This window comes from Ranitomeya variabilis, chromosome 2, assembly GCF_051348905.1.
Source record: "Ranitomeya variabilis isolate aRanVar5 chromosome 2, aRanVar5.hap1, whole genome shotgun sequence".
NCBI classification, from domain to species: domain Eukaryota; kingdom Metazoa; phylum Chordata; class Amphibia; order Anura; family Dendrobatidae; genus Ranitomeya; species Ranitomeya variabilis.
The window spans coordinates 120,676,557-120,696,780 of record NC_135233.1 but is presented as its reverse complement, the minus strand read 5'-3'; the positions used below and the strand labels follow the sequence as shown (position 1 = coordinate 120,696,780).

General features: G+C 50.3%; 1 protein-coding gene across 2 annotated transcripts in view; it reads left to right on the top strand.

Annotated features, from left to right (window-relative positions):
* The window catches only part of HEATR1 (HEAT repeat containing 1), a 100,924-nt gene that overhangs the window by 11,179 nt on the left and 69,521 nt on the right, over positions 1 to 20,224 (top strand). For both annotated transcript variants that reach the window (XM_077282903.1, XM_077282904.1), the window contains exons 7-13: positions 5,045 to 5,256; positions 5,698 to 5,831; positions 5,975 to 6,077; positions 7,134 to 7,244; positions 14,332 to 14,449; positions 14,551 to 14,658; positions 15,917 to 16,012. In XM_077282903.1, the coding sequence (XP_077139018.1) occupies positions 5,045 to 5,256; positions 5,698 to 5,831; positions 5,975 to 6,077; positions 7,134 to 7,244; positions 14,332 to 14,449; positions 14,551 to 14,658; positions 15,917 to 16,012 (882 nt within the window). The remainder of the gene's footprint in view (positions 1 to 5,044; positions 5,257 to 5,697; positions 5,832 to 5,974; positions 6,078 to 7,133; positions 7,245 to 14,331; positions 14,450 to 14,550; positions 14,659 to 15,916; positions 16,013 to 20,224) is intronic.

Here is a 20,224-nt window from a genome sequence, read left to right as displayed (position 1 = left end):
TAAGGTTCTTTGCACAGCAGGACTGCTATTATGCATTCTGTACAGCTTGCTGGACCGCTCTCCCCAGTGGCAGCACGTAACACGCTGCCAGGACTTCATCCAGACTACTGTGTCAGAGCCCCAAGAAGCCCCTGCCAATGCCTCGGTGTCTAATGCCACGCCGGAATGGGCCACTCAGAGGTCGCAATCTATGACGCAGTCTATAGATAACCTAACCTCCACATTGCTTCAGGCTCTGCAGTCATGCCACGGCTATGACCGCTACCCAGCAGTTAGAATGCATGGCTCGTTCAATTTTCGAGGCGGCAGGGGCCTCCCTGGCTCCCGCGTTCACTTCAGTTTGGGCTGCCAAGGCCATACTGGCTTGGGCCAAAAATTTACAAGCTGGCCTCCAAGCATCTGCTCCTGAGCTGTTGGACCAAGCGGTTCAAATAGCAGTTGTAGCAGATTACATGCTTCATGCAGCTCTGTATTCAGCAAGGTGCGTAGCGGGGATAGCATCAAACGCCATCACAATTCGGCGTATCCTCTGGCTGCTGAATGGAAAGCGGACGCAGCCTCAAAGAAGTCCCTCACGCACCTCCCGTATCTCAGTGGGTGACCTTTCGGTGAAATGTTGGACACGCTGATATCCAACGCCTCCGGGGGGGAAGAGTACCTCTCTCCCTCAACTGAAATCTATACGCACTTACAAGAAGTGTATCAAAACCGATTCCGATCCTTTCGGAATTCCTCGGGCTGGTCCGTCTCGCGTCCAGCACAAAATCGTAACCGTTCCCCACACAGGGACAACTCGTGGTCGACGCAAAGGTCGGACAAGACCTGGCAGTTAAAAGCAGGCCAGTCAAAGCCCAAAGGAGGTAAACCTCAGATTTTTTTTCCTCCTCATGACTCACGGACACCGGAAGACATCCCACCCGTAGGCGGCCGACTTTGCTCTTCCAGCAAGTCTGGATGCCTACTACAGAAGACAGGTCGGTCAGGGAACTAGTGTCTTCCGGATACAAGATAGTGTTCAACCTCCAACCCACCGAACCGAGTCTTCCTCTCTGTTCCCCCAAAACCGCCAGCCAAGGCTCGTTCCTTCCACCAAGCGGTTCCCTCGCTTCTTCAAGCAGGAGTCATAGTACCGGTTCCCACGGCCGGGCGCTTCCGAGGATTCTACTGCAATCTATTCGTAGTCCCCAAGAAAGGTGGCAGCGTACGGCCCATACTGGACCTAAAACAACTCAACAAATATGTACGGGTTCGTCACTTCCGCTGGAGTCCCCTTTGGTCCATCATTGCGTCCATGGAGAAGGGAGAATATCTCGCCTTCATAGAAATACAAGACGCATACCTGCATATACCGATTGCACCTGATTGTCAGAGTTTTCTCAGGTTCGCAACGACCAGGACCACTACCAGTTCGTGACTCTTCCGTTCGGACTCGCCACGGCTCCCAGAGTGTTTACCAAGGTCATGGCAGCCACCATGGACGTCCTGCACTCCAGAGGCATAGTAGTCGTTCCATACCTGGATGATCTACTCATCAAGGCTCCTACCTTCAAGGACTGCGAGCTCAGCGTCTCAATCACAGTCGACACTCTGAGTCACATGGGCTGGTTAGTCAACCTACAAAGGTCATCACCAACCCTGAGTCAGTCTCTGACCTTCCTGGGAATGCTATACAACACCTCCAGGGGTCTAGTGCATCCTCCTCCGCAAACCCCCTCGATCTCTCCGGTTTGCCATGAGTCCTCGGCAGGATGGGGGCAGCAATAGAAGCTGTCCCAATTTGGCCCAGTTTCACCTCAGGCCTCTCCAACTAGCCATTCTCAAGTCCTGGGACAGGAATCCCTTTCTCTCTCGACAGGGAGTTCCGGCTAACGTCGTCAACCAAGAGGTCCCTGCACTGGTGGCTCAAGCCAACCTCGCTAGCAAAGGGGTAATCCTTTCTCACAGGTCAGTGGAAGATTCTGACCACCGATGCGAGCCTGACGGGTTGGGGTGCAGTGCACCTACACCACATGGCACAGGGCAAGTGGTCCTCAGTGGACGCGACCATGCCCATCAACATCCTGGAAATTCGTGCCATCCTCCTGGCATTGAGGGCCTTCCATCACTTACTGGCTGCCTCTCACATCAGAATACAATTGGACAATGCCACCACTGTGGCATATGTGAATCACCAAGGGGGGACCCGCAGTACCCAGGCGATGCCAGAAGTGTCACACATCCTCCACTGGGTGGAGGACACAGGCTCGGTTCTCTCGGCGGTCCACATTCCGGGTGTGGACAACTGGGAAGCAGACTTCCTCAGACGACAAGGAATAGATTCGGGAGAGTGGTCTCCATCCCGAAATTTTTCGTCAGATCTGCCATCGCTGGGGGACCCCAGATGTGGACCTTATGGCATCCCACTTCAATGCCAAGGTCTCCAACTTCATGGCCAGAACACATGATCCACGGTCGTTCGGAGCAGACGCTCTGGTTCAGGACTGGACCCAGTTCCAGCCTCTATACATTTTTCCACCTCTCCCCCTGTTATCCAGAGTGGTGAGGAAGATCAAGCAAGATGGAGTTCCAACCATCTTAATCGCACCGGTCTGGCCCAGACGTACATGGTACGCCGACGTCGTACAACTTTCAGCAGACGCCCCCTGGCGCCTCCCCGACCGCCCGGATCTTCGATCACAAAGCCCGTTCTACCACCAGAACTCAGGGGCTCTCAATTTGACGGCATGGCCCTTGAAACCTGGGTTCTAACCCAGGCAGGGCTCTCGACGGGAGTCATTGGAACCATGATCAGGGCACGGAAGCCAGCCTCTGCCAAGATTTATTACCGTACCTGGAAAGCTTTCTTTACCTGGTGCGAATCTTGTGGCCAGACCCCACTCCCTTATTCCCTACCCAAAGTACTTGGTTTTCTCCAATCGGGTCTGGAGGCCAGGCTGTCATTAGGCTCACTTAAGAGCCAGGTGTCAGCCCTCTCAGTGTTTTTTCAAAGGCGCATTGCTACCAAGCCGCAAGTAAGGACTTTTCTTCAGGGGGTTTCCCGATTGGTTCCCCCCTACAGACGACCACTAGAAACGTGGGACCTTAGCCTGGTCCTGACAGCATTGCAGGAACCACCCTTCGATCCCCTTAAGGAGGTCCTGCTCTGCCTTCTCTCCCAGAAGGTGGTTTTCCTGGTGGCAATCGCCTCGCTACGCAGGGTGTCTGAACTGTCAGCACTCTCCTGCAGACGGCCCTTCATGGCCTTTCACCAGGACAAGGTAGTTCTTCGTACGGTCCCATCCTTCCTTCCGAAGGTTGTGTCCAACTTCCCCCTCAATGAGGAAATTTCACTACCATCCCTTTGTCCGGTCCCAGTTCATAGAGTGGAGAAGGCTCTGCATACGCTTGCCCTCGTCAGGGCATTGCGTATATACGCGTCTAGAACTGCGTCCTTCCGGAGGTCTGATTCTCTTTTCCTCCTTCCGGAAGGCGGCCGCAAGGGTCTGCCAGCTTCCAAAGCTACCCTTGTCAGGTGGATCAAATCCACCATACAAGAGGCCTACCGCCTTAAGAATTCTCCTCTTCCAGCCGGTATTACGGCACACTCTACACGGGCGGTAGGGTCCTCCTGGGCCATTTGGCACCAGGCTTCGGCACAACAAGTGTGTAAGGCGGCCACTTGGACTAGCCTACACACGTTTACTAAACACTACAGGGTTCATACCCAGTCCTCAGTGGACGCGAGCCTGGGTAGATGTGTCCTGCAGGCGGCGGTGCCCTAAGTATAGGGGCCTGTCTACACAATATTCGTCCATTGCTTCCCACCCAGGGACTGCTTTAGGACGTCCCATGGTCCTGTGTCCCCCAATGAGGCAACAGAGTAAAGGAGATTTTTGTGTACTCACCGTAAAATCTTTCTCTTAGCCTCTAATTGGACACAGCTCCCACCCTGTTGCCCTTTCCGGGCCGTTGTAACTGTTGAGTTCTCATATTGTTTTCTTGAGCTCGTACATAGTTGCCTTCTTACAGGCATAATTATGTTATTCATGTTACATTCCTCCTACTGCTTTTGCACAAAACTGGAGAAGGCTGATGCCGTCCAGAGGTGTATACTGCAGATGTAGAGCCACAGTTAATCTTTTTCAGATTATGTATAGTGTCGCCTCCAGTGGACAGCAGCATAACACCCATGGTCCTGTGTCCCCCAATTAGAGGCTAAGAGAAAGAGATTTTACGGTGAGTACACAAAAATCTCCTTTTTTGTTGCTGCAACATTGCAATAAAATGCAATAAGAAGTGATGAAAACATATGTACCCCAAAATGGTATACAAAAAAAGTCAGCTCAGGACGCAAAAAATAAGCTCTCATCCAGACCCATATCCTGAAAAATGAAAAGCTAGCTGTTACCGGAAAATGGTAACAAAAGCAAATTTCTTTTATTGACAAATTTTTGAATCTTTTTTTGCCACTTAAATTAAAAAAAACAACAAACCTTTATTTGTTTGGTATCTGCGTACTTGTACTGACCTGGGGAACCATATTGTCAGTTTTACCATGTAGTGAACATTATGATAAATAAAAACAACAAACACAACACTGTAGAGTTGCACTTTTCTTAGAAATTTCACTGCACTTAGATATATTTTTTTCCTGTTTCCAGTATGTGATGTGGTAGAATGAATGGTTTTCTAAAATACAACTCATCCTGCAAAAAACAAGCCCTCATGTAGAGGCCATATAGACGTAAAAATAAAAAAGTTATGGATCTAGGGGTAAAGGGGGTTAAAAGATTAGCCCCCAGCGTGACGCACCGGACACCTGTAATTGGTTTGAACAGTCATTTTGTGCTGACAGTCCCTTTAAGACTGGCACGCCATGATTTGGCTCCCGTACTATGTCTGCAGCACCAAGACAGCTCTATCTTAATCGCTTGGGTTCCAGAATTTGGTCCCAAATTCACTAGTGCTTATTACGGCTGCAAAATGGCTAAAAATAAAGAACAGCATTTCTGGCACCACATGTAATATTTCCTTTCTACATTTTTTTTATTACTTTCTACTATAGGGGTTGAAGTCTTCTCTAGTGGATTATAAAGCTGCTACCTACATGATAGTCTGCCAGCTCGCTGTAAAAACGGTCATGGAGCCAACATTGGTGAAAGCCCTGGTGTCACAGCTCAGCCGCAATCTGCCCAAGACGCCATCCCTGCTCCGGGAAGGTCTGGGGTCTATCATAATTCTCTTACAGAGTCAGCAGTCAAAAGCAGTGGGGAATAAGTGAGTACCTCTAACAAGGCGGGTGATATTTTGGTCGTGTAATTTACTTTAACATCCTGATCATCGGCTCCACAAAATAACAATATCTTAACTTCAGCCTAAAAGGCTCAAGTATGACTGTGAAATGTTACATTAGTACATTTTGTATCGCCTTGTACAGCTGCCCTTTGATAGTTGATTGACGTCTTGTATGTTAGATGTTCTCCATAGGGGTCCAGGTGCTGAGACCCCCAGTGATCACTGAGACCGAGGGGCAGTAGCGCTCAGCCAAGCTCTGTGCCCTTACACCTGTGATCAGCTATTTTCTGAGAGGTGAAGATGAACTCGTAGATCTCAGCACTGGGAGATCTTCTGACGTCATAAATTGTATCAAAGGGTGGGTGAAAGGGTAAGAATCATCCAAATCAGACTCGACTAATATTTTATCTAATCTTTCTGCAGGCCGTTCTTACATCTCTGTAAGGTCCCTGAATTAGTCAGTGTGCTTCAGAAAATCGCAAGCTCCTACGACACAAGCTCATTGTTGGAATACCTGCTCCCTAATCTAGTCCGCGCCATGGTTCCCTCATCTACAGGTAGTGTCTGCTGTGTAGATCCTCCGTGATGGCCTGGAATAACCACATTTCAGATTTTTCACTTTGATCAGTTTTCTTCATTTTTGTTCCTGTTTTACGTTTAGATTCTTATGCATTTTCATTGATTTATTTTTCCTCCTCAGAACACAGTGCAGATGATCCCAACCCAGAAATGTATAAAAACAATCTGGAAGCAATCCTTCACAATATACCCCTGCAGAAAAACTTGGATAAGCTTTTAGCTTGGTAAGAAGGCTACTTGCTCAACAAAAGCAAACCCGACGTATAGAATGATAATTTTTGAAATCTTATTACGCCCCGATTTCCAATTTTTATTTTACATTAGGTGTCTACAAGTGATTTGCCCTGTAAAATGTACAAAATGAATTGTGGCTAAACTATTGACCCAGCCGGAGCCTTAGACTCATAACAACCTCTAAAAATATAAAGTTGATTGCAGAAATCATGCATGCTTATGTCTACTTGCAGACATTATCATGTATGCTGCCATTGGATGGGTAAATGATCATCTTATTGTTTTGTAAAAAAAAAAATAAATAAATAAACTCATCTCCCCATATTACTCAGGGCACATATCCACTGCTATTGATAAAGGGGGTGATGACTAGTGATGAGCGAACGTGCTCGGATAAGGTGTTACCCACGCTCGTGTGCTAACCAAGTGTCTTTGCCATGTTTGCAAAATATGTGAGAGTCCTTGCGGCTGTTCGACAGCCACAACACATGCATGGATTTCCTGATTGTCGGGCAATCCCTGCATGTGTTGTGACTGTCAAACAGCCGCGAGATTCAGCTATGAGGACTCTTATGTATTTTTCGAGCATGCCAAAGTCACTGTTAGCACCCGAGCATGGATTACACCTTTTCCAAGCATGTTCACTAATCACTACTGATAATACAAAGAAAGGTTCCTGCTTCCTCCCTCCGGTCCTGAGGAGATGTCAGGCTTGGGATGCTGTGTCCGATCACTCACAGGTTCCTTGCAGGATGCAAAACTTTTAATTCTGATTCCCAATGAACAATTGCTGTGCCCCGAGGATTGCAGCCAAAGTCTTGAGCTGGAAAGCGAAGATTTTATGCTTTAATAAGATATTAAGATGCTCTGATATTCTATCGCCCAGAAGCATTTTAAGTAATGAGATTACATGCTTGCTAGTGAAACCCTCTATTCCCCAGTCCCCCTCCTCATTTTCTGCATTGTTTTGCACATTTTGTCTGTGATCAAGTCTGTATTATTACAACTCTTTGGATGTAATATAAATGTTTTGCTTTATTTTGAAGTACTTTCCTGGAGGAATTCCTTCGTTATGGTGAAGAACATCAAGGAGATGATGACAAAATGTCTGAACTAAGCCACTGTTTTCTCCCATTCATCAGGCTGCTGGAAAACAAGTATGTAGAGAGCAAATTTAGTAGAGTCCAGAAATCTTTCCTTTTTAACCTTTTTTTTCCCCCTTTCCTTTCATCTATCTTACTGTCCTTTTGTGATTGCATATACCCCTAAGCTATTAAATATATATTTTTTTTTTCCAAGAGTTTCTCAAGATTTCGGTCATTTTATACTGTGGATATTTTTCATATTGCGATTAATCCAAAATCCCCACAGTTCTAAGCGTGCCCTAAAAACGCATTTGTTCAGACTGGTGTACTGCATCAATACATTAACCTAACTATCCCTGTGTGGCCCATTCAAAAAAAAGAAAACTTCAACCATTTTTTTGGTGCTATATACAGTAAATAAAATTATTATTAGGTTGTGTATGAGATTTGTTAAAATCGCATGAATAATACTTTCTCCTACGTATCATTGGGGGACACAGGACGAATGGGTGTTATGCTGCTGCCACCAGGAGGACACTAAGTTAAACACACACAAAAGATTAACTCCTCCCCTGCAGTATACACCCATAGGCTGGACAATCCAGAGCCAGTTCTTACTTAGTGTCTCAGGAGGCACTTGGGTCCTCAGGACCCCACCAATTTTTGTTTTTAACGGAAGGGAGCGACAGGCAAATTTTCAGCTCTGATCTCTCCCGCACCAACAACGGGCAAGTACATGGAGCGTTCCTCCTGTATCCTTTCCCGCGACGATGGATGCCAGCCCTGGCTCACTTTCCAGTGTGGCGACGGTTCCTTAGCGTTCCGATCTCCCTCCCTCCCTGTCAGGCGACCACGGGGACTAATCATCCACCTAAGTTTCCTGGAGCCAGGGCACAGCCGGACAGAATGCCATGGCGTCCGTGCAGCCGCCCACTGCATCACCACTGAACATAGCGGATGTTGCACGGCGGCAGAAGCTCTCCACCCTCTCCCTACTAAGGTGAAGGTGGATGGAGCATCGGCCCCATCGCACAAGGTAAGTGCGGGGGCCGACCAGCTGACAGGGGACCGCCCGTTCAGGGATCCCTTATCCTCTTTCTAATGCGGCGCTGCAGCCGCGGGGCAGCTTTATAATGGAGGCATGGCGGGCAATCCGGCGCCCTGTTAGGGCGGTGGCACAGTTTACCGGCCCTGGGCCGGACTCCAACACGGACAATCAGACTCCCTCCCTCATACAGCAGGATGGCGGTGGCAATGGCAGCGTTCCGACGCGCATAGCAGGGAATCCACCGCCCGCCCAAGACACGCCCCCCTCCCTCTCTCTCTCCCTCTCTGGGCGCTTCTCGTTCCCGAGAAGCGCCCTTCTCACATCTCGGCGGCCATCTTGGACCAGGAAGTGCGCTGGCGGCTCTGCAGCACCACAGCGCACAGGACTTCAGGATCTCCCTGCCAAGCACCGCAGAACTTGGTGAGACGCACTCAGTAGGATTGTCTCTTCCCCTGCCAGTACGCTCACTTTATGGTAAAGATGTCACAGTCTAAGCAAAAACGGACTGGAAAGACCCACTCTGTTATTTTTGCTGTGTGCACCTCCTGCAAGGTATCTCTGCCCCGAGGTCACACTACCCCGCTGTGCTCCGCCTGCGAAATGTCTGCGGCACAGGATACTCCGGCCTCTGACCCGGAATGTAGTGAGCCTAGTACCCCCGCATGGGCGTCCTCCCTTGCTCGATCTGTGGCATCCTTGGAAAGGACGATACAGTCCCTCCGTGACCCGTCCCTTACCCAGGGCGCTTCCACGGATGATGTAACGCGGCCTAAGAACCCCTCTCGGCCTAGAGGTCGTACCGTTTCCAGAAGCCCTCTCTCATCTAGAAAGAAGTCCAGGGTAATATCTCCGGTCCGTGATCAGCCCTCCGGCTCAGAGAGCGAAGTCTCTCGTCACTCATCCCCAGCTCATAGCAGGGAATCCTTTCTGGACGACGCATCCAGCGTGTCCTGTTCCCCAGAGTATCGTCACGACCAAGAGACCCTAGATTCTCTCATAGACTCGGTAAGTCAGACGCTACAGTTAGAGGAGGAAACCCCGTCCAAGGCGGTTCATCCCGTGTCATTCGGGCGAACCACAAAGGCTCACAGATTTTTTCCTACGCATCCTCAATTCAAGGACATTGTCGATCTCCACAGAGTCCGTCCGGATAAACGCTTCTCAGGTCAGAAGGCTATGCAATTGAAGTATCCGTTTGCTCAGGACCTTGCTAAGGAGTGGTCTCAGTCACCCTCCGTGGACCCGCCAGTGTCGCGGCTAGCCACCAAGGCGGTCCTATCCTCCTCCGAGGGCGCGTCCATCAAGCATCCCACTGATAGACAAATTGACCAGATGGCTCGCTCGGCTTTTGAAGCTTCCTCGGCTTCTCTCTTCCCTTCTTTTCCCGCCACATGGGTTGCAAAAGCCATGACCCATTGGGCCGAGTCTTTAGCCTCTACAGCACTACACGCCGACTTACCCCCCGAGGTTTCACACCTGGCCACTCAGATTGCCAGAGCGGGGGACTTTGTAGTTTCCGCATCCTTAGACGCGGCCAACTGTGCCTCACAGGCAGCGGCCAATGCTGTCACGATCTGCAGATCCCTTTGGCTCAGGGACTGGAAAGCGGACTCAGGATCCAAAAAATCTCTCACGTCCCTTCCATACCAGGGCGAACGCCTTTTTGGGGACAAACTAGATAAAATAATCGCAGACTCCACAGGGGGAAAGAGCAAATTCCTTCCCCAGCAACGGACCTTTCGCCCCTTTCGCAACCAACAGGGCCGAGGCCGATATTTCCGTTTCGGCTCCAATTGGTCCAATCCTCCCTCCGCGCCACCCGGCGCCGGGAGAGGTCAGCGCAAGGACAGAACCTCCCAGCCATCTTACAAACCTTCTCCCTCTTGGAGAGGCAGACCCAGACAACAGGGGTCCAGGGGGCCCAGACCTAACAGGTCTCCACCTCAATGACTCTTGGCAGACGCCAAAGGACACCGACAGAGTTGGCGGCCGCCTACTCTTCTTTCGGGACGCGTGGCTCTCGGTAGTTCCCGACCGATGGGTCCGCGAACTGGTATCCTTCGGTTACAAGATAGAGTTTGTCTCTCTTCCCCCATCTCGTTTCTTCCAGTCCCCTCCTCCCAGAGCAAGGGTCCGTCAGTATTTTCAGGCCATAAGATCGCTATGGGAAGACGGGGTCATCATCCCGGTACCTCAGAACGAGAGGTACCAAGGTTTCTATTCCAATCTTTTCATTGTTCCAAAGAAGGACGGCTCAGTACGTCCAATATTGGACCTCAAGCTCCTCAACAAGTACGTCCGTGTACGTCAATTCCGTATGGAGTCCCTCCGCTCGGTAATTGCCTCTCTGGAAGAGGGCGAGTTCCTTGCATCTCTAGATGTTCAAGACGCTTACTTGCACATTCCCATCCTACCGTCTCATCAGCGCTTCCTCCGCTTCGCGGTCCAGGGGCACCATTTTCAGTTTGTCGCCCTACCTTTCGGGCTGGCCACTGCTCCTCGGGTGTTCACCAAGGTCATGGCAGCTGCCGTGGCCATTCTACATGCTCGAGGCATAGTGGTGTTGCCCTACTTGGACGACATCCTCATAAAAGGCCCCTCTTTCCGGTCCTGTTCAGAAGCGGTAGACGTCACTATAAATACCTTTTTGCGCCTGGGCTGGAAAATCAATTTCAAAAAATCTTCCCCAGTCCCGGCCCAAACCATATCCTACCTGGGAATGATCTTAGACTCCTCTCAGGGTCTAGTACTTTTGCCTCCGGAAAAGGTATCCACTCTTCAGAGAGAAGTCCGGAAGCTTACTCAACCTCGCTCTCACTCCCTACGCTTCTCCATGAGGGTACTCGGCAGGATGGTGGCGGCAATGGAGGCAGTGCCCTTTGCGGTTTTTCACCTCCGTCCCTTACAACACGCCATTCTGGCAGTATGGGACAGGAATCCCGCCTCGCTCGACCGCCGTCTCCTTCTCTCTCGCCCAATCAGACAGTCCCTCAGGTGGTGGACCAAGAGGTCCTCCCTGACTCGGGGGAAGTCTTTCCTTCCGGTGCACTGGCTGGTTGTCACAACGGACGCCAGTCTCTTCGGCTGGGGTGCAGTGTTCCAGCGCCACTCGACTCAGGGTCGCTGGTCTCCGCAGGAGTCCCAGCTGCCCATCAATATCCTAGAGATTCGGGCAATCAGACTGGCTCTCCATCATTTTCAGCCGTTCCTCTCCGGCCGTGCGGTCAGAGTCCAGTCCGACAACGCCACTGCGGTAGCCTACATCAACCGCCAAGGGGGCACTCGCAGCAAGGCGGCCATGGTCGAGGTGACGCTAATTCTCCGCTGGGCCGAGACACATCATTCCATACTCTCAGCAGTTTTTATCCCAGGCGTGGAAAACTGGGAAGCGGACTTTCTCAGTCGCCACAGCCTCGATCCCGGAGAGTGGTCTCTCCATCCCGCAATCTTTCACCAGATATGCTCTCGATGGGGGACCCCGGACGTGGACCTAATGGCATCTCGCCTCAATTGCCAGGTTCCCGTCTTCATGGCCAGGTCTCACGACCCCTCAGCCTTCGGAGCCGACGCTCTCGTCCTCTCATGGCAGGGTTTCAGACTCCCATACATCTTTCCCCCAATTCCTCTTCTGACAAAGGTGATCAGGAAGATCAAGGCAGAACGGATCCCAGTACTTCTCATCGCTCCGGACTGGCCGCGCAGGACATGGTATGCCGAGATGGTTCAACTGGTCTCAGATGTACCTTGGAGGCTGCCGAGTCGCGCAGACCTCCTGTCTCAAGGGCCCATTTACCACCCGAACTCAGAGGCCCTGTGTTTAACGGTGTGGCCGTTGAGTCCTGGGTACTGAGGCAGAAGGGGTTGCCCCAGACGGTGATATCTACCATGCTCCGCGCACGCAAGCCTTCTTCTATGCGCATCTACCACCGCGCCTGGAAGGCATACTTCGCCTGGTGCAGGAAGCGGGGACGTTTCCCCCTCCGTTTTTCTATCCCTCACATTTTGGAATTCCTCCAATCAGGCGTAGACTTGGGTCTTGCTCTCAGCTCTCTTAAGGGCCAAATTTCTGCTCTCTCGGTTCTTTTTCAGAGAAAGATTGCAAACAGATTGCAGGTCAGGACCTTCATCCAGGGTGTTTCTCATATGGCTCCGCCTTACAAGATGCCCTTGGAACCATGGGACCTGAACCTAGTTCTCTGTGCTCTTCAAGAGCCCCCCTTTGAGCCCTTGCATGAAGTGTCTTTGCTGTTCTTGTCTTGGAAGATTGCCTTCCTCGTGGCTGTCACGTCTATTAGACGTGTCTCTGAGCTGGCAGCTCTGTCGTGCCGACCTCCTTTCCTCGTGTTCCACCAGGACAAGGTGGTTCTGCGGACATGTCCGACTTTTCTTCCGAAGGTCGTTTCCTCCTTCCATCTTAATGAGGAGATTGTCCTTCCCTCACTGTGCCCTGCTCCTTCCCACCGCACGGAAAGGGCGCTCCACACTCTGGACTTAGTGAGGGGTCTCAGACGTTACGTCTCCAGGACTGCGTCTCTCCGTAGGTCAGACGCCTTGTTCGTTCTTCCGAAGGGGCCACGGAAGGGACTACCCGCTTCCAAGGCCTCCATTGCCAAGTGGATTCGTTCCGCCATCCAAGAGTCCTACCGTGTCAAGGGTCACGCCGCACCTCCGGGGATCAAGGCTCATTCTACCCGGTCAGTCGGCGCGTCCTGGGCCATCCGGCACCAGGCATCGGCAGCACAGGTCTGCAAGGCTGCTACATGGTCCAGTCTACATACGTTCACGAAGCACTACCATGTGCACTTTCAGGCTTCGGCAGACGCTTCCGTCGGTAGGCGAATCCTACAAGCGGCTGTGTCTCATCTGTAGTTTGTAGGCTCGCTCAGCATTTATAACTTCTGGTGACCCACCCAGGGACTGCTTTGGGACGTCCCATTCGTCCTGTGTCCCCCAATGATACGTAGGAGAAAAGGAGATTTTTGTGTACTCACCGTAAAATCTTTTTCTCCGAGTCATCATTGGGGGACACAGCACCCTCCCTGTTAGCCTAGTTGGCTCAATTGTTCTTTTCAGTCTGTGTTTTGACTATGACATGTTTTCTGTTTGTTAACTGGCTTACTCCTACTGCTTTGTTACCGAACTGGCTCTGGATTGTCCAGCCTGTGGGTGTATACTGCAGGGGAGGAGTTAATCTTTTGTGTGTGTTTAACTTAGTGTCCTCCTGGTGGCAGCAGCATAACACCCATTCGTCCTGTGTCCCCCAATGATGACTCGGAGAAAAAGATTTTACGGTGAGTACACAAAAATCTCCTTATTACTATAAAATGAGACTGATGTTTCACAAGTGGGAACTTACCATTTCAAGGTTATTTTTTCAGATACTTATGGTATGTTTACCTGCTAAAAGCTGAAACCCCAATATAGAACTAGTACGAGAACTCGGCCCCCCATACACTTGGAATGTTCGGCTGTGCTGAATGCACTTGGGCACCTAAATCGGCAGGATCCGCTGCCTTTCTTATTGCCAATAATGTTGTCCCAGATGTCCTCCATGGGAGACTAATCCACAGATACTGCAGGCCGTGGTAGCACATGTGTAGGCCACAGAGGCGGCTCATAGTTGCACAAGCAACATGCGGCCTGGCGTTGATGGAGAGACCTTCACGAAGGGAATCACATCGGTTTTCTCCTGGGACTATGGAGTGGGGTGGCTTAATATATGGTAGCCGACTGGTCTTCATTTCAGGTACACTAACAGCTCGGCGGTACATTGATTTGGTGGTGTAACCAGTGGTACGGCCATATCTCCAAAGTGTCCCAAGAGCCGTTTTTCTACACGACGTTGCCTGGACTAATGTTGCTCATGCTGCTCTGAGCAGCCTGCATGGCCTAAACCTGCTACCATGGCCTCCGGTGTCTTCGGACTTGTCTCCCACATCTGGGACATCATTGTTTGGCAATTGTTGCGGAGTGATATTTCAGATATTGCCTATGTGAGCTTCCAACAGTGTCTGCAAATGGCTATGACAATAAAATCACAGTATCTGTAGGTATCTGAGTACCCGGAGAAGTGTATCACATATGTAACACAACCTTAATCTGTGCACCTAGATATCCTGAGGCACTGGATTTTGTTTTGGAAAGGCATCTGAAGGATGTGAAAGATCAAGAGAAACAAGACTTATTCCACCAGTTCATTGCTCTCTCCACCAGCGGAGGAAAACATAAGGTATGGCCATCGCTTAATCACTGCTGGCATCTTTGCTAATGTCTTAGGATTATTAGGAGGTCTGTATGTGAGCACACATAGTAATGGCTGAACTCTTCCAGTTATTGGCAGACTGTGATACGTCGCTCCTGCTCAGCTTGAATCATCCACAAGCCGCAGTAAGACACCTCGCTCTACTGCATCTGAAGGACGTCATTGAGAAGTCCAAGGTGAGTTGTTGGTTTTAGTCTTTGTGGTTTGGGGTCATGGGTCATATTGTAAAATTGGGCAGAAAATTATTTCTAACAGGAACCTTTCACATTGGAGCTGTCAGGGCAGCAAAGACCTGGGAGTGAATTGGTGGTATAAATATGGCTTTGAGAGCAACTGGCTTCTTTTTCGTAGTCTGTTGTCCGAAAAGACACACCTCGCCCAGACTGAACCCGGTCATGTATACTGCAGATACCGGAGGGCCTGCCTTCTGGATTGGCCATCAATACTAGATGGGTGGACGTCTGACTCTCAGCACCCCACCAATAAGAGGGCTGCATTTCCTTTATTTTTTTACCAGAGACAACTTCATATTTTTTTTTGCAGCTGCTGTGCCTGGTGTTACAGCTCACTCTCAATCACTTGAAATACAAACCTGCAGCATTGCAATGCACAGTCCAGAGCTGTGTCTAATAAGCAATACCGAAAAAAAACAAACCAAAACATGGCAGGACTAAAATAATAACATTAATTGATTAAAAATTGATGAACTGTATTCAATACAAAATGTAAAAAACATACAATACACACACCTGACGAAGCATTTGTGAAACGTGCGCCTGATGTTTGAACGTTTTTGCTAGTCGTTATACTTTGTGTCTGATCTTATCTGTAGGCTGAACTATATATACCTTTCATGGCCTTCAGTATACAGTCATAGTCATTGGGTAATTATGTTACTGTTACTAATATACACTTTATACTCTGTTATACATATCACCTTATGATTGAGACTTTTTCATACTATTGAGGTTCCTACACTGGCTCAACCACCAGTCTGTCCTTGTGTCTGTATTTTGGGATTTTTTTTAATGTTTTTTATATTTTGTATTCAATAAAGTTAATTTAATTTTTAATCAATTAATGCTATTACTTTAGTCGTGGCACGTTTTTTTGTTTTTTGCTATTGTTATGGCTGTTGGTGCCCTCTCGCACACCTTAGCCTTACCTGGGTTCACAAAGCTTTGATCTGTCTAATAAACAGTGAAGGCCATTTGGAGCTCAGCTGAGCCCTGCAGCCCCTGTTAAACATCTGATTGACAGGGATGCTTGTAGTCGAATCCCAGCTGATCTAATACTTGATGTTGAGCCTGTGTTCTGATTCCTGATGCCCGAACCTGGAATCAGAACCAGGTACATATATTTTAGATCAGATATCAATCTGGTTACAACTTCGTCTTTATTTCCATCACCTAAGTGTATTCTTTTCTTTACTAGGCTGGCTTTGATGAATCCTTTATTAAAGAAGCTATTTTATCTCGGCTCATGGATGACAACGTAGAGGTGCTTTTGGTCGCCCTGCAGTCATTTAAGGTCGGTCATTTATATTATTATATAATCACAACTGATATTTCTATAGCAATTGGTAATATTTCTTTCTTTGTTCTTATTCTACATATTGGTGGTTGCCAGTAGTGAATAAAGATGCAGCCAGTTTCAGTCTGTAGTCTTCATTTACACTCAAATGCAGTTTGCAGCCTGCTGCAAGTTTTAGATTTGACTCCTGTGGGAGTGTCTCTCCCAGTAATGTAGTCTGGATGAGAGGGTCTATATGTCCACATTGCTGCTGTTAATTAGCTCATATCTGCACAGCTTCTGTCCTGCACAGATTTCCTCTTCAAGTGCTTTTTTTTCCTTTTCTACAGCCTGTTTTTATGCCCTCCTTGAGACAGTATTCGTCCTCTACCCTGTCCACACTGTGGAGATTGGATACAGCCCCTACATATTGCTTTCTCTAACACTGAGAGGGAGAAATAGGGGAGAGTAATTATTATTGTTGTTATTATTTATTATTATAGCGCCATTTATTCCATGGCGCTTTACATGTGAGGAGGGGTATACATAATAAAAACAGGTACAATAATCTTGAACAATAGAAGCCACACCTGGTACAGGAGGAGAGAGGACCCTGCCCGCGAAGGCTCACAATCTACAAGGGATGGGTGAGGATACAGTAGGTGAGGATAGAGCTGGTCATGCAGCGGTTTGGTCGATCGGTGGTTACTGCAGGTTGTAGGCTTGTTGGAAGAGGTGGGTCTTCAGGTTCTTTTCTCCTACGCCTCATTGGGGGACACAGACCGTGGGTGTTATGCTGCTGCCACTAGGAGGACACTAAGTGATACAAAGAAAGTTAGCTCCTCCCCTGCAGTATACACCCTCCTGCTGGCCCTCAGCTAACCAGTTCTTGCTTAGTGTCTTAGGAGGCACTTGGGTCTTTTTTCCCAGACCCCATCTTTGTTTTAATTTTTGATTTTTTAATTTTATGTAAATTTTTAATTTTTTATTTAACGGAGTGAAGGGGGCGACGGGTCCTTTTTTTCATAAGGTCCGCTCTCCCCCGAACCAACAACAGGCGAGCACGGCGAGTATACCTCCCCGTCCCTCTCCTGCGACGTATGGCGCACGAAAAAAGTTTGCGCCAGGGCAACGGTTCCTTTTTTGGTCCCGATTTCCCCCAACCCCCTCCAGGACCCTGCATTACAGCGATGTAATTTGGAGACGTAGGCAGTCCGGAGGGGATGTTGTGCCGCAGCCCCCCTCTGCTACAGAGATGCATCAGGGGCCTCTCCATCCCCATCCAGGGTGCATGGATTGAGCTTACAGACTCACAGAAGCGCCCAGCAGACCTGTGAGATCCGGGATGGCGGCTGTAAGTACCTTCTGGGGACTCCCCCCTGCTCCCCCTCAGCGGCAGCGATGCAGTCTGGGTCCCCAGGGAGAGGCACCGCCGACCGGTGGTCGGTGGTGCTCGGCGGCGCTCCGTCGCGGCCGCCGCCGCACATCGTCGGCAGGGCCCATAAATTTAGGCCCCGGCTTCTTCAGCCGGAGTAGGCCGCAGTGGCCTCTATGGGGTAGGCGCCGGCAGTACTTGCGGCAGAGCCCCTGGGGACAGGCGCCGGCGGTCGGGAACTGCGGCGGTTAGCGTCGCTCTGTTGCGGCCGCCGCGCATCCCCAGGCAGGCTGGAAATTTAGTCCCCGGCTTTTCAGCTGGAGTAGGCCGCAGTGGGCAGATCCCTCCCACGGCCGTAACCCCGCCCCCCTAGATCGGCGCTTCTCGTCTGGGACGAGAGGCGCCCTGCAGATCTCGGGGGCCATGCTTCCTCACGCTGCCTGCCTGGAAGATGCGGTCCTGGGGGTGCCACTGGCCAGTACGCCAGCGGCAATCATTCGGCGCGCGGCCCGCCGACGCGCTCCACCGGCAGGCTCCATAAATTTAGTCCCCGGCTTTTGCAGCCGGACTAGGCCGCAGTTGAAATCCTTTTCAGGAGCGGAGGTGCTTTCATGGTCCCGATGGGCTGAACTTCGTGGATGTACAGAAGCCCCCCTCCATGGTCCGGGCAGCCTCCTCCACCACTGTGAAAGCGGACAAGGAGGCGGACGGTTCCTCTCCACCTCCTTAACAAAGGGATGATGGATTGAGGTTTATCTCTCTATCCCTGCACCGTCCACGCTGCAATACCCGACCTCCGCGGCGGCTCCATGCCGGGACGCGCACCGTTGGTAAGTGGATTCTGCCAGCAATGGGCTTCTGCAGCGGGATATTGACAGGCAGTCTCAGACTTCCCTGTGGCCACCTCCCTGAGGTAACGCTCCAGTCGGCTAACAAATTTTGCTCCCGGCTTCAGCCGATGTGGTACAGAAGCGCACTGTGTCGCCTCAAGGCGGCTTAGCCTTTTTTCCTGGCGCTTAGCGCCTGACGCAGAAGCGCTCAATTTTCTCGAGCAACGGGTGACCACCCCTAACTTTTACGCTGACGCCGGCTGCAGAAATTTACGCCCCGGCTGGGGCCTATCATGGAAGTTTCGAGGCTCCGCCCATGTCGTGCCTGTAGCTCCGCCCCCTAAATTGGCGCTTCTCGCTCGCTGCGAGATTTTACCTAACCCGCATGACCAGTATTCCTGGTCTTAAAGTCACACGACCAGTATTCTCTGGTCTTAAAGGCACGTGACCAGTATTTCCTGGTCTTAAAGGCACGTGACCAGTATTCCCTGGTCTTAAAGGCACGTGACCAGTATTCCCTGGTCTTAAGGGTACGTGACCAGTATCCCCTGGTCTTAAGGGTACGTGACCAGTATCCCCTGGTCTTAAAGGCACGTGACCAGTATTCCCTGGTCTTACAGGCACGTGACCAGTATTCCCTGGTCTTAAGGGCGCGTGACCAGAATTCCCGGGTTTTAAAGGCACACGTCCAGTTTTCCCTGGTCTTAAAGGCACACGACCAGTATTCCCTGGTCTTAATGGCGCACGACCAGTATTCCCTGGTCTTAAAGGCACACGACCAGCATTCTCTGGTCTTAAAGCCACACGACCAGTAATCCCTGGTCTTAAAGGCAGACGACCAGTATTCCCTGGTCTTAAAGGCACACGACCAGTATTCCCTGGTCTTAAAGGCACACGACCAGTTTTCCCTGGTCTTAACGGCACACGACCAGTATTCCCTGGTCTTGAGGGCACCATGACCAATCCGAAACTGGTCATAAATGAGGAGCCCTCTGCCGCTGATCCCAGTTTATCCCAGTGTAACTAGTTCCCTCAGCCTAAACTCCCTCGTAGAGCTTTTGCCATCCAGTCCGGATATGCGATTCACTGGACAGAAGCCTCTACGCGGGACGCTATGCCTGGTCTGATTTTTAACGGCGACAGGCACTTTAAAGGGCGCCGGTCTCCCCACACCATCAACAGACGGGCACTCGAAGGTCCAGGCCTAACGCCAGACAGCCTGTCCTGTCCACCCGGAGACTTGCACTCTGTGGATGTACAGAGGCATCCCTTTTTTCGGGCGTCTGAGCACCCCCCTCTGCATCACCACTATTTAACAGAAGATGCAAGTAGGCGTATTTCCCTCTCCACTTCCTTGTTAAGAGGATGGTGGATCGGGGCTCCTAATTTTTAACTCTGCAATGACCTGCTGGAAGCAGCGGCGCATTCTGCCACTCGGCAGATTAACCGGGTACAATCTCCTGTGGTTTACCTACCAGTATCCCTGCCCGATATGTCCTCAATTAAAAATGCCACGATCTGTCAAATAGCACATCTGGTTTGTTCCGTTTGGCAGCTACGGGTCCAGCCCTTTAATCTCCCTATCCGCCGCATGGATGCTAGAGCCCTTAACTACTTCGATTCACACCAGTATCCCTTTCCTGATCCCTTTCCTGAAGACAGTTCAGCTGGTCAATCATATTTTTGAGCGGGAGACTAACGAACAATCGTACGTTTCCGCAGCCCCGACCAACAATGAAAGGGTTGTCCAGGACAGTCTAGATCTAAGGGATCTTGGTTACTAAGAGGTGGAACGATAAGTAGGACCGATTCCGGACCTCAAACTTCTAACAATCTTTTCACAAGGTTCTTCTTCGAATGGAGTTTCATCCGCTCAGCCATTACTTCAACAAAAAAGGTGCAATTTCGGGCATCCATCGACATTCGGGATGCCTAACCTCTTCAAAAATTCCTTTTGCTTTTCCATTCGTGAACAGCATTTAGGTCACGACCTTGTTCTTCGGCCTTGCTACCGCATCCAGGGTG